Source organism: Wyeomyia smithii, chromosome 2 (genome assembly GCF_029784165.1).
Source record: "Wyeomyia smithii strain HCP4-BCI-WySm-NY-G18 chromosome 2, ASM2978416v1, whole genome shotgun sequence".
Lineage (NCBI taxonomy): Eukaryota > Metazoa > Arthropoda > Insecta > Diptera > Culicidae > Wyeomyia > Wyeomyia smithii.
In genome coordinates, this window is record NC_073695.1 from 17,341,172 (window position 1) to 17,355,328 (window position 14,157).

General features: G+C 36.3%; 1 protein-coding gene across 15 annotated transcripts in view; it reads right to left on the minus strand.

The window, feature by feature from the left end:
• LOC129726060 (protein phosphatase 1 regulatory subunit 12A-like) overlaps window positions 1-14,157 on the minus strand; it is a 125,063-nt gene continuing 110,906 nt past the window's right edge. For 14 of the 15 annotated variants that reach the window (XM_055682633.1, XM_055682645.1, XM_055682637.1 and 11 more), the window contains 5 exons: window positions 12,891-13,018; window positions 12,733-12,823; window positions 12,582-12,671; window positions 10,451-11,212; window positions 1,887-2,025 (listed from right to left, as the gene is read on the minus strand). In XM_055682633.1, the coding sequence (XP_055538608.1) occupies window positions 11,096-11,212; window positions 12,582-12,671; window positions 12,733-12,823; window positions 12,891-13,018 (426 nt within the window). In that variant the 3' untranslated portion in view covers window positions 1,887-2,025; window positions 10,451-11,095. Of the gene's footprint in view, window positions 2,026-10,450; window positions 11,213-12,581; window positions 12,672-12,732; window positions 12,824-12,890; window positions 13,019-14,157 lie in introns of all 15 variants that reach the window. The other variant, XM_055682636.1, reaches the window with a different exon arrangement.

Here is a 14,157-nt window from a genome sequence, read left to right on the forward strand (position 1 = left end):
TGACCGTTTATTTTTTTATATTTTGAACTTTTTCATATTTTTTTTCTGAAAATAATAAAGTTTTCCATACTAATACAAAACATAAATTACAATGTATGGGTGTGTTGCATGTGTGCTTTTTTGACTTAACTCGAGGACAAAATACAACGTGATAATCGGTAATAGTAATCAATAATTACAATAGTAGTAAAATTATCATGAATAGACAGGGAAGTACTTGCTTGTGTATTTTCATATGTTTGCTTATTTTCCCTTCCTACAACGTACATATTTGAATGACTTAAGAGCAAATATCGATGAACTAAATTCAAGAGATACAATAATAACACAAATAACAGTAGATTATGTGGACTCGTTTGTGGCCAAACTATTTCGACTCTGACTTGAGACGATTTTTTTCTCAGTTTTTAACTTTACATTTAGACACAAAAATACCGACAAACGAACCAATTTCAACAAAAAGAGTAACATGCTTGCTAGTACTAGCCAAGGAGGACCAGTCCTCTCTTGGCTGGAAATGAGGAGCTTTCTAACTATAGCACTCACTGACTACAGTGGGACGAATTTGAATGGAAACAAAGCATTCCAGAGAGGGAAATTGCAAAACAGATAGTCGGCAGTAGAATGTATTCAATTGAAATGCCATTTTCACTATTTATACACTGTGGAAAACCTGAACACTAACGCCTCCACTGGAAGTTGGGAGTAAGTAAGCAAATGTTGCCAAAATTGGTACAAAACAATGCAGGAGATAGTGCTTTGGAGAATGGTTATACAGCGCAAATTATTACTGAAAAACACCAATTTTACAAATATCTATATGTATATTGAAGCCCTATAGGAGCCAATGGAGATCAAATCCGTGGTTGGGTGTATACGTTTGTGTTTGTGTGTATGTTGGTATTACACGTGGCTCTCCTTTGAGATATCATTTCAAACAAGGAACCACTTCCGTTGCAGTTATACTCCAATTAGCACAATCGTAGAAGAAACTTGTGACAAAAAGTGATTATTATCTCTAGTTCTCTCTGTGGCCTTTTCCTAAATGATGTATAAATATAAATATGCTGCGTGTAATCGCTATAAAAATCTATAAATATACTTCGCTGTTTCTTTACACAAAACCTTACCGAACAAGTCTAATTATTGTTTAAAGATTCTCGGTACTACTCAACAAAGCCATTTTTTTCCTTTACAAAATTGAAGCGAGAAAGAATTTACACATTTTTGAAATTCACTTTCACATCCAAATATGGTTCAAAAAATCCAACTATGGTTGTTTTTTTCTCTTTTCAGCGTCAAAACTAACACTTATAACCTGGATTTCAATCATTCGTATTTATTTCCTTTGAAGTAAATCAAAACAACTGAAGAAAATCCATTTTTACATAACTAACAATTTGGAATTCTCTAAAGATAAAATTAAAACATCTCACAGTTTAAAAATTGAGACCACCTAAACTTAACGAAAAAGAAAATGTTAGTATATATATATAAGGTCTGATAAACACCACATATTCTAGTAAGAAGCGAATGAAATCGTTTTTCGTGTTTTGATCTTCTCGTAAATAGTTTTACTTTTGCACTCTAAAAGTTAGCTCGCACAGTAACTTTGCGGTATTATCCGGCCCAATTCTGGCCGATTATCTACGTTCCCGATACTTGTTTCTTTCTCTTTTATTTGATTGCTATTTGTAATAGTCTAGTAATAAAATTAAAGTTTCTGTTTTGTTCTCTAGCGGTGTAGTAGTTTTTCATTTTGTTTGTTTGTGTGGCGAAATCATAAAATTCCACCATTCATTTAAGCTCCCGAAAATTGTCTCCACCTTGGGGAGAGACTTTTGCTCTTTTTTCTCTTACTCTATCTCTTTCGGTATCTATCGATATCTCCCGCAAACACACGAACGCCCCCATTTAAACGGTGGCCGCCTCTATTCTCTATCTACTTAGCTTGCTAATAACACGAATTAGCGCTCCGTTTTCGTCCTTCAAGCGCTGATTTTCGGTTTTGAGGGCATCCAGTTGCTGTTCGGTCGGTTGTATGTGACATTTAAAGGGTAGTTCACGAGCATAGACGATTCGAAGAAAGTTGGATAGTAGATGAAAAAACAGAAAGCAAAACTATTAAAATTCGTTCACAGTTGTTAGGACGAAGTTAAAACAAAAGAAAGAAGTAAAAGCGTCAAACATTCGACGAGGAGGTTAGTTAAAAAACAAAAAAAATCTATATATACAGCTTAGTAAGTACAAGTTTTTTTTGGTAATTTTGCCGTACGATTAGCAGCAAACCACAAACAACAGGACGGAACGACAACAAACTCGATTGGCAACAAACACATCGAACAATAAAGAATAGTAAACAACAAGTATATATGGAAGCAGAATCAAGCAAGGCTCAGCTGAATATTTACAAGAGAAAAAAGGCAAATAGACAAAAAACATACACATTAATATTTTAAAACGAACTTGAAGACCTTCAACTCTGGATATTCAAATCTAGATATTTATATAGTAGGAATCTGTACAATAATTCGGAATTGAAAAGATTTACGACCGATGGCCATGTCGAAACTCAACAGGCAACTATTTCTGCTTACTAAATTCCAATTTCGAACACTATTTGAGTAGAAAATCGTCATCTTGAATTGCAAATTTAAATCAGACAAAAAAATTCTTGGATTCTAGAACTTAATTTAATTCAGCATAACTGACAATTCTGTTGAATGTTATTGCAAAATATTTAAAGTTTCGAAGGCCTTGTTGAAAATATGAATTTTACCGTTTTGTTAACTCTCAAAACTATGTTTTTTTTGGTTCAAATACGAAAGTTCATTTTACAAACCTTCCAACCTTTTTTATAAATTCCATTTAAAAAGTATTTCCTTTTCTAAATTGTTCACCGTAAGGCGCCCTAATTCCGTGCACTTTGCATCAAAATGTAAAAAAAAAGTCAAATATAAAAAGAGGTGTAGGTGTGTGTGTTTACAGTTCATCTCCCACTGGCCGGCAGTGCTTTTATGGAAAAAACCTATCTGCATCTATTTCTATTTAAAGCTGATTTATTTTTTAATTGATTTTTTAATATATTACATAATACAAGATGCAAATATTTTTAGCCCTGGAGATGAAAGGTGACAGCTCTAGTGTTCATCCAACGACCCATTTCAAGAATGCCTGGTAATACACGTACATTCCGAGATCGTCTTCATAAACACTAAGCCCCGCATGAATACGTTGTTATATCTATTAGACATAACATTGTATTCACACTTCCAGACTAATTTACATTAGTGGCTCGTATTTAATATTACTTGATAATACAGTTGGTGTGGTCCCCGTGGTTCTGTGGTTAGCGATGTCGGTCGGCTAGCTCTCCCACACGGTTGTGACATCGGGTTCGATTCCCGATCAGGTCGAGGATCTTTTCGAGCTGGAAATTTTCTCGACTCAGCACTGGGGCACGGTGTATCGTTTTACTTATCCTACACATGCAAAATGTGCCAAAAAACAATATCGATAACGAATTCTCTCAACTAATCTAGTTGATCGAGACCGCATAAGCCCCCCAGGCTTGCGTGCGATATTGTTGTTTGATAATACAGTTACAGTTCAGAACGATCTTATCAACGTCTTCTTAAAGAAATTCTTTAATTCGAATCTGCCCACGTTTTCCATGGCAGCTAATTCGTTTACCCGCCACCGAACGGCGGTGGCGCTGCGAGCGTATCAAATTTTACTTCTTGGTCGATGAGTTTTGTGGCTGGTTCAAGTGCTCCTCAAAAACAAAACACTTCGAAAATATAGCGATACTTATCCTGCCCAGAGCGGTCCGTTGATCCTCTTCTTCACTTTTCTAGATATCAGAGGAACCGGAACTTCGCGATTTCACCAATTACTCCATTTTTATTTCGCGGGAAACTGCCTTTATTACTTAAATTTTACGTTGAGGTAAAACGAGCACAAAACTCAGTTGGCCTTGTTGCCAGTCTTTTTCCGGTCAAATATAAGAAGAGGTATGTTTGAAATTATCGTATCGTATCGTCTATAATCGTCTATTAATGAAGTAAAAAAGAACTGATCTTTTGCATCTGCTCTGTAATATGAACCATCATGCAAGAAACTACCGCTCTAGGACATCATTTACCCTCTGGCGATAATAAACCATTTTACGAACTGACAGATGTCACGGATCCTGCTGATATTGATGCTGCTTTTACGTGCGTTATGTCAGCGGTTCCGAGCTTTCTGTCGAAATTTCATTCATGATTTGAGTTCAGAAACGTCTCGTAAAATGGTAAATAGGACAAACCTGTCGATAATACAGGGTGCGCCGGAAAAGTCGTTTTGCGGGTCGATATTTGTTGGACCCAGAAAACGAACAACGATTAAAACTGAACCTTCATGCAAGACAGTGCTCCGGCTCACACAAAGAAGACCGTCTGGTGCAAGTCCAACTTTCCCTCAGTTATCACCAAGGATGAGCGGCCTCCAAACTCGCCAGATCTCAACGTGGTGGACTTCTAGATTTGGGGGATGTTAGAAGCAAAGGCCTGCTCACGAAAACACACAAGTTTGGACGAGTTGAAAAAGTCTTTGCTCAATTTGCTGGAAGGAAATTCCTCAAAATGACATTCGGTCCACCGTCGAGTCTTATCCTAAGCGTCTCCGAGCTGAATCCAGGAGGACACATTAAATGAGTCGTTTTTTAATTGTTTTTACTCAATTAATTTTTTTTTCAAAACTATTTCTTACTTGCCAACAACATGGTTAACGGTCCTCTGTTTCTTGTTGCAATAATTATGGCGCACCCTGTAGAGTCGAAGCCCTATTCTTTCACATTTTGATATATTGATATATTTTTTCACATTTTGATACGAAGTGCACGGAACAAGAAGCCGTACGAAATTAGGACGCCGCACGGTAAACTCTTAATCCTCGATTCAAACCCGGAGCCATGGAATCGAACGTAGAAAAAAAAATATATTTTTTCAGTTGTTCTTTTTGATTTGGCTGAAGCTTTGCGCAAATGTTCCTATGAACTAGAGACGCCATTGTTTGCTATTATTTTTTGGTTTTCGAATCACGACTCATTTTTTAAAATGGCTTATGTGAAAAAGGTATCGAAGATTTTACAGGGTGGCGAAATTGTTTTCGAAATCGAATTTCCTGATATTCCCTGAAATATAACAATAGATTCCCTGATATTTTTCAGCATTCGGCACACAAAAAAGGACCGTACATCAACGCAACGCTGAAACCCCAGGGAAAAAAGCATTCAACCGGATATAGAACCGAACCATAGATGTCCCGAATTAGCCTTTTATGCTGAGAAAAAAACAGTTTTTGCGTTAAAAAGTCGTTTGAAAAAGAATCGCGTTCCGGTTAAAAATTTTCCCTGATTATTTTTCAGTTTTCCCTTATATTCCCTGATTTTTCTGATCGAAAAATGATTTCTCCGACATTTCATGATTTTCCAGGTTTTCGCCACCTTATTACAACAATTATTTGTGAGTCAACAGGATTTGTTTGATCCGTGTGACGTCTTCGGAAAAGTTGTATTTTGTCTTTCCGAAAAAAATATACGCCACGAAAAAAAAATTTTTTTTCGAGTTGCAATAAAAAAAAAAAATTAATTATCGCAAGAAGTTTTGTTCTGAACTTTTTTATGAAAACTGAGCAATTTCACAAAAAAGGCAACTATATTAATCGCCCATTTTTATTTGGTAAAGACTTCGCATAGATAAATCACTAGGTAAAAGATACCTTGATGATCACGACTCGTTTTTGAGAAGCTTTGTAAAAAAATTATGTAGAAGAAGTATTGATGATTACAAATACTTTTAAAAAACGGTTTGTTTTATTGGTGTGACGTCTTCGGCAAAGTTGCAGATAGTTGTTTTTTCTTTCTGTAAAAATATACACTCTGAAAACAAATTTGTTCCCTTCTTTGAAAGGAAGGGCTCCCATACGAAAGAAGCACATATTCCTGCATAACTCGAGAACTAATCAAGCAAATAGAACCAAATTTGACATATGGATGTTTTTGAAGGTAATCACTTTTTACATGGTGATTCGACACCCCTTCCTTCTCTGGAAGGAAGGAGTTCCAGGAAGGAGTACAAATATAAACATATAAAAATGCAGTCCTGTCTGTCTGATCCACAGTGGCTTGAAAATGACTGAAGCGATCAGCGCTAAAATTTTTAGGGGGGGGGGGGGAGTGGGGATCGAGCAAATGGAACAAAATTTATCATGTGGTGGTTTTGAAGGCAAGGAATGTTTCTATGATGATATGACAAGTAGGAAGGGCTCTGAAAAGGAGGGAGGGGGTCCATACAAATTTCAGCATAACTCGAGAACTAATCAAGCGAATGGAACCAAATTTGGCATGTGGAGCAAGAGATATTTCTATGGTGATTCAACACCCCTCCCTCCTCTGAAGGGGAGAGTTCCCATACAAATGAAACAGAATTTTTTGCATATCTCGAGAACAAATCAATTTAGAGTACAATAAACGTTTCTATGAGGACTTTTTAACATCAACTTGGCGTTTTTTATCATCAACTTGGCGCGAGAAATAATCTTGATGTCCCGAATTTTGTGCTGACGTAAATCAAACGTCGGGACTATTTTAAAATTTTTTTTTTTTTTATTTTTTTGGTTAGCTTATAACTTGCAGTCTTCACAGAAAAAAACAGATTCATGGAAAGTGAATTTTTTTTCAGATATTCAATTTAAAACTATATTTTTGTGTAACTTTATATTTTTTTCTGGAAGGATACGACGGACTAGGACTTTGCTGAAGACAATCAAACCGAACGTTCTGGTTTTATTTTTGTTTATTTTTTCCAGAAAATTTTAATATTTTTGTTTCTCATTTCTCCATGATGTTTAGCTAATCTTTTGTAGTTTTGATAGAAAAACAGTTTTTGAAAAATAAGTTTATCTGATTATTATGATTATCTGAATTAACCTTTTTTTTTGTTTTCTAAAAACTAAAATTTTTTTTGAAGTGTATAGTTTTTTAGAAAGAAAAAATCATTTTCTACAACTTTGCCGAAGACGTCACACAAAACAAACAAACAATTTTGGCTCTAAAAATATGTTTAGTCATCAGTACTTTTTTTACACAGCATCTTTCATAGCTTCCCGAAAAGGAATCCCCCCACCGTAGCATTTCGTCACAAAGTCAGGGCTCCCTTCTAGATGATTAAGTAGCTTTATAACAAACCCCCACACCCCCCACATATTTTTTGTTTGCAAATTTTATTATCAAAAACATACCTTGTGTCATAAATGATCAAGAAAAAAAAAGGAAATAATAAAAATGACCCTAAACAGGCAGAACAGAAAAGTCCAAATTTTGCTACGTATCTTGGCTTGACCCCCCCCCCCTCCCCCTCGTCACATTTCGTCGCAAAACTGCAAACCCTTCCCTATCCCTCGAATGCTACGTCATTTATGAATGTGCCCCAATAGCACAAATGGCATCAGTTAAAAAAAAATATTAAAGCTGGGACATTTTCTGCGGAATTCTTACATTACATAAGGTTAGCTAAACTTTGATGATTGATTGATCATGGAGATATGAGAAAAAAGTTAAATGTCAAAAAACATATTTATTATCTGAGCGACAATGGTTTGTTTGATTTACGTGATGTCTTCAGCAAAGTTTTAGATTTTTGTCGTTCCAGAAAAAAAATCTTCTTGAAAAAAAGTTAAAAAAATAATTTTAAATTGATTATCTCACAAAATTTACTTTTCAAAGATCTCATTTTTTACAAAAACTACACATTGTTAGCGAAACATTGATGCTCGTTTGAACTTAGTGAAATAAAAATTTTGAAATGTAATGAATTTTTGAATAAAGTTCCTTCTTACAAACTTGTATATTTTTTTTTTTCTGGAAGGAAAATTATTTAGACAACAGAAATATTTTTTTTTTTTTCATTATTAGACACTAGGCGAAGGATATAATCGAAAAGTTTGATTTATGTTAGCACAAAATCCGGGACAGTAAGTTTCGGGATTATCTCCGGCACCGAGTGTCTAATAATGATAAACATATTTCTAGTGTCTAAACGGTAAACGGTCCTTGGCAAAGTTGTAGATTTTTTTTACCTGAAAAAATTCAATTTTTTTAAAATATAAGTGTTTGTGTTTATATTTCACCAAATTCAAACAAGCATCAATGTTTAGCTATAAAAAATCAGTTTTTTAAATGTATTTTTAAGGTGTTGAATATACAGGTCGGACTCGATTATCCGGAGACTTGATTAACCGGAAACTCGATTATCGATTACCCGGAATTCGATTATCCGGAATTTCAGACTCGATTACCCGGAATTTGATTATTTTGGTGTTCGTTTTCAATTTTTTATCCGAAATTTCACCCTTACCAGCCCTTCTGACATATTTGTTACCATTCGTGTCACTTCCGGCAAGTTTGAGACATGTTCGAAATAAGTGAAAACAATCAATGTTCAATTTATTTTTTATGCTTCTCAAGAAATCACCCCTTTTCGCCTCAGAAATAATTTCTGGTTACGCCTCTGCATCATACAAGTAGAATAAAAAAAGAAAATATTTATTTTATGCTCGTTTATAGTAAATTTGAATATTTTTTCTGTGATTCAATTATCCGGAAAACTCTATTATCCGGAATAAAATTTTTTTGATGTTCTAAAAATTTTATTTTTCATATGAGGGGCATTCACATTCTACGAGGACAGATTTTGAACGATTTTGACCCCCACCCCTTTCCTCCGTGGACAACTGTCCATATAAATTCTAAAAACTTTGTATGGACCGTGAACATTGCAAATACCCCCTCTCCCCCAAGCTGTCCACGTGGAATGTGCAAAGCCCCTGATTCAGATTTTTTTTCGAATGACAAAAACACTATCTTAAACTTTGCTGGCGACAAAAAAACAATTTTTTTTAAATTGTAACTTTTTTTCGAATTTTTTTATGATCAGACAACTATCAATTCAACTAACTTTTGGTAGTTTTCATAGAAAATAAGATTTAAAAATAAATAAACTTTTTGAGATAATTTTTTTTTTTTTTTTCATTTTTTTTTTCTTATTATTATCTACAATATTGCCGAAGACGTCACACCGATTAAACAAATTATTATGACTCTAAAAATATTTGTAATCATCGATACACCGAATCCATCGAATTTTACATAAGCCCTTCTCAAAAATGAATCGTGATTCAAAAATGAAAAATAATAACACAAAATAACATTTCTAGCCCATAGAAACGTTTGTGCAAAGTTTCAGCCAGAATTAAAAAGTTCTATTCAATAGTTATCCTACGTTGCTTGGAATCATCATGCAATTGCAATCATGCAATTAAAAAACTGCACTTGCGAATTTTATTCGCAAAATTTTGATAAATTACAAATTCCCAACCATGCGAATATTCCCACATTTTCCCTTATATCATGGTATTGAAATAGCACAAATAATCTCAAACAAAAATCGCCATGGCTTTTTATGAAGCTACTTATATAGATTAACGAAAAGAAAAACAAAATTAAGAGACGAAACAAACCACCAAATAATTATCTGACGCAACTAGTTCTATTGAAATCATTTAAGCATTTTGACAGACACAAAAACAAGAAGGTAGTTGTAAACAGAAACAAGCATTAACAAAGCGTAAGACCACTCCACTCCATTGCTTATTAGACTATTAGTATACCGACGCTGTGTTACGTGTTCTTGTGTGTTGGTGATTTGTCTACTTTTTCTCCGGTACAAAAATTAGAGGACAAAAATCTCTGGCGACCTCAGCCTTCCCCCCACTGTTTCAAATACACCGAAATGTAAACGACTAACTGTTGCTTTTATTAAAATACCAGATTGGGACCGTTTCTTCTATGACACATTTTCGAAAAATATAAAAAGTGCGCCTATGCCTTTTTTGCTGCAATGGAGTGGACTTGTATCGAGTGCAAATCGAGAACATTCATATTGGTTGAAAAATATATAAAAAGTGACAAACCAAAAAGTTATTGACAATGGCTAAAGAGGCATCAGTTCTGTACAAAGCGAAAATAGATTTAGAAAATCAAGAATCAAATAGCACAGCCAACGGAAATTTAGACAGAAAAAAACAACAACATTAGGTACAAGAATGAAATGTTTAATCATGTTTTTAGTGGCAATAATCGCTCAACAAATATGAGACAATATATTAACAATATTACACATTTCTCAAAAGAACAAGTCGAAATGAAAGTATATTAAATACACATCTATAATTAAGTTTATTTTTCTTCCGCAAATCAATAACACTTGTGTATGTGTGAAACAAAGGAAAAAAATTAAAATAAAAACTCGGCAAAAACCAAAACAAGTGGAATTAATCAATCACTGATTTAAACGTTTAATTCGAGTGCATCAGAAAAAAAAGAAAAATAAACCATAACGCCTCATACCAAAATCAGTTTCGGTGACTAGAGCCGCGCGTACTTTCATTTCGGTTTTCGCTTGGGTTGATCGGTTGCCTATGACACCGTATGTCTGTATTCTAGTACGTCGTTGATAAAAGGGGAGGTGAGCGCAGCGAGGACGTGAACCGGGGGTGGTTTAGAAAGTCGTTGGATGGTCGTTGTCTGATTTTGTTTTTCATGGTGTGCGCTAAGGGTATCCATCCTTATTCTTCATTGTTGATCTTTTTTTTTTCTCCGACTCTTTTATAGATTAGGTTGTCGTTTGGCCACTCTGATCACAACCCGCAAACACATGCTCACGCTTTGGCAACAATTTTTAGATTTTGTTTTTTTTTAATATATTGATTGGGACACTACCGTTTATCAGTGTCTATCTAGCGGTAAAGTTGCGGCAATATTCATACTAACATTATTTTAGTTGTTAAGTTGGCATTTTTATGTAGACCTACCAAAAAACGCTCTATTGATTCAGGGGAAAAAGCAGTACTAGAATAGGATAACTCTTGAAGTTGCAATATGTTGAGCATTCGTGCGAGCGGCTGCGGCAGAACTGCCATCACGATCAACAGTAGAGTGCTGCTAGCGCCGTAGCGGAAGCAATTCACGCTACTGGCACTACTGCTGCGTTTGCTATTGCTTGCTGTGCAGCTGATTTTGCGCAGAAGTCGTCAGCTTGGACACAACCCGCGTTAGGGCCCGATTTTCGGCGCGAAGACGTTCGTTCTCTGTTTTGTATTTTTGTAGTAACTGCGTGTGCAGGCATCGGTTTTTTTTTGTTTACGGTTGCGCGTTTAACGTTGCAGCGTATTAGCGTTAGAACGAAGTTTTGGTGTTTTGTTACACGGTTTGATGATTTTTTTTTTTGGTGGAAGATTGTATTTTATAATAGGTCGTGTGTTCGTCGAAAAGAGAAAAAGAGAGAATCATTGTGGAAATTGTACAAGATAACAGTTGCAATTAATTATGGTATTTTCTCTGCAGCGATGAAGATATTGTACATGAATGTGAAAATTCGAAAGTAAATAATTATAGAATTTATATATGTAAAGTTAAGGTTCTAGCACTTCTTTTGATTTTAGATAAAACTGGCCAATCCTGGGGACTATTGTAAACCCACGTATCTAAAAATGCTACATTTCATGCCAAAGGACGTTGAAGACACATAAATAAATGAAGCAGCGGTTATTTACAAATTTCATACTTCACAGTCCGCCTTTAACACTAAACCTTAACTTCCATTTCGAGATACAGAAAAAGACAGCGAGGAATGCGTTGATTCACTGATAGAAAGAAATCGGTCTGAAGAAGTGTTAGTGTTGATCTTTGAATTAGAAATGAGTAGTATTAGTCTGTCGCTACATTAAAAAAAAATACATTAGAAATATGCGATAACAAAAGCATACCGAACGATGAGAGCTTGATGATTGTGTGTTTCTGTGTACGATCGAGAGATGTGTGTATTATTTTTGTAGTATTTAGTAGAAGCGGCTCGCCTTCCCTTATTTTTCTTTGGAAAGGATTTCGATTTGTTGTTGTTTTTAATGTTCAAAACAGTATTTCAAAAAACAAAATTCAGCACAAGCACAGGCACCAAAAAGAAAAAAACTAAAAAAATCGAGCAAGACCAACTAAAATGCAAGATATATTGTGATTTGATCAATAGTGTTAGATGTGTTTATTGCATGAGTAGTTCGTGTCGCATTCGTGGGAATGTTTCTGTACTGTACTCTGTTAATTGTTTAGCTGTTAATGAATGAAGAAAAAATATGTGTAGAAGGAATCGGATCGCTCTTTTTCGATCGAATCGTTCTAGGAAACGAGATTTTTTTTCTACATCTTTTTAGTAAGTGGAATGGAAATGTAAAATCAGAAACGAAAAGAATTGCTTTTTTCACATTGACCGGATGTGTAGTCTCTTGCAACATTCTCGGTACGGTTGGTGTGCGAGAGCGAAGTTTATTAGCTCAGAAAATGAGATGAACTGGTGGTTGTTTGTGGAGTGAAACAAAGTGTGTTCGATCCGGACAGTAGAGAGGTGAATAGAAGGAAAGTAAACAAAATAAACACATATCCTAGGATGGCTGATTCTCCGTAAAATGCGAGATTTATCATTTACCTTGAGCTCCTCTTCCATTTCCGACATTTTTCGCTCCATTGCTCGTCTTTCCCGCTTTTCCAGCTCCGAGAGCGAGTTGTTCTTTGTGGTCTGCAAGTGAAAATGTACTTTGTTTTTGAAGAATCGAATGAAGGTAAAGCGTCAAACTTACCGCGGTAGTGAACCTGTCGAGTGCGGCTTTCAAACTAATCACTTCCTCTTCTTTTTTCCTTAGCGAGCCTTTAAGTTTATCATTATCAGCTCTGAATTTGCAGGAGGAAAAAACCGTTACAGGAAAACTGATGGAAAAATTATAGAAATGATACTTACTTGGCCTGTTCATAGAGAGCTTTGTAGTCGATGTAATCACCGCCATTTTCCTTGGACTCTGCGTCTTTCTGATCCGCAAGTTCTGAAGCGGTCGAACCAACCCGTGATCGACCGCGTTCTGTACCGGACTGTTCGAAAAATAAAAAAAAAAATAGTATGCTTTTCATCTCTCTTAAACACATGAAATAAAACTAAAGACAATGGTTCCTCCCTATTCCCCAGTAACGCTTACTTCATATCCTTCGCTCTGAACGGAATTTGAACTGTACGACCGAGACATCGTCCCAGTGTTAAGATTGGACGCCATTGAGGCTCGGCTCCTGCTGCGACTACGCCGCTCATGGTCTCTCAGCGACTGACTGCGTCCCACATGGACGCCGCTTCTATGCGATGGGCTAACGTAATTGGAAGGTGAATAACTGTTCAGGCTGCCATTCGACCCCGAAAGTCCATTAGAAGAAAGATGACTGGCCCGCTTCAGCCCATAGCTGCTGAGCCCGCTGGAAGCGGAATGTCCGTTATCGTGGGAAGAACTCGAATAGGGACTGATGTAACGATCCTTATACGAGGAGCTGTACGAGCTGCTATTTCCATAGCGGTCCTTATCTTTGTAGGGAGACTTATAGGCAATGCTTGTGTTACTACCGTACGAATCCCGTCTCGACGGAATATTAGAATAGTCGAAGTAGTGGCTGCCATTGCTGAGATTCAACCGTGCCGATGGGCTCGAGGTTGTAGCTGGACTGTACGAGCTGTAAGCACTGCTGGCTGAGCTGTAAGGATTACTGACGGGAGTGTACGCTCTACTATAATTGGAGCTAAGCGGACTGGTGATTGCGCTGTTCAGTGGAGTGCGCGTCAAAGACGAAGCGCGCCGCGTGACGATGGGCTGAACGTTGCGAGATCTCGAACGAAATGACATTTTCCCAAACTGCTCTGTCCACTCTCTTTGTTTGAATACCTCTAGAATGTGTCACTATCCTTCCGATTTACCATGAGCTCATACCGCTAAACAAAGACAAACCCGGCTAAAAATTGTGTGCTTGTTTCCTGCGCGGTGGGTATAACGTCAAAACGAATTCTGCTTTCCCTACTTCCCCGCGGTGCTGCTACTCTTCGCCGAATGAAATGATTTATTTTTGAACAATCATCTGTGCTATATCACCTTTACACATTTTTCGTTCGTTTCAAATTCGAAAACCTGAGCAACAGGAAAAATACCCACTGTCAGGTTGCCTGCGGTAAAATGGACGAACGCGGATATTTT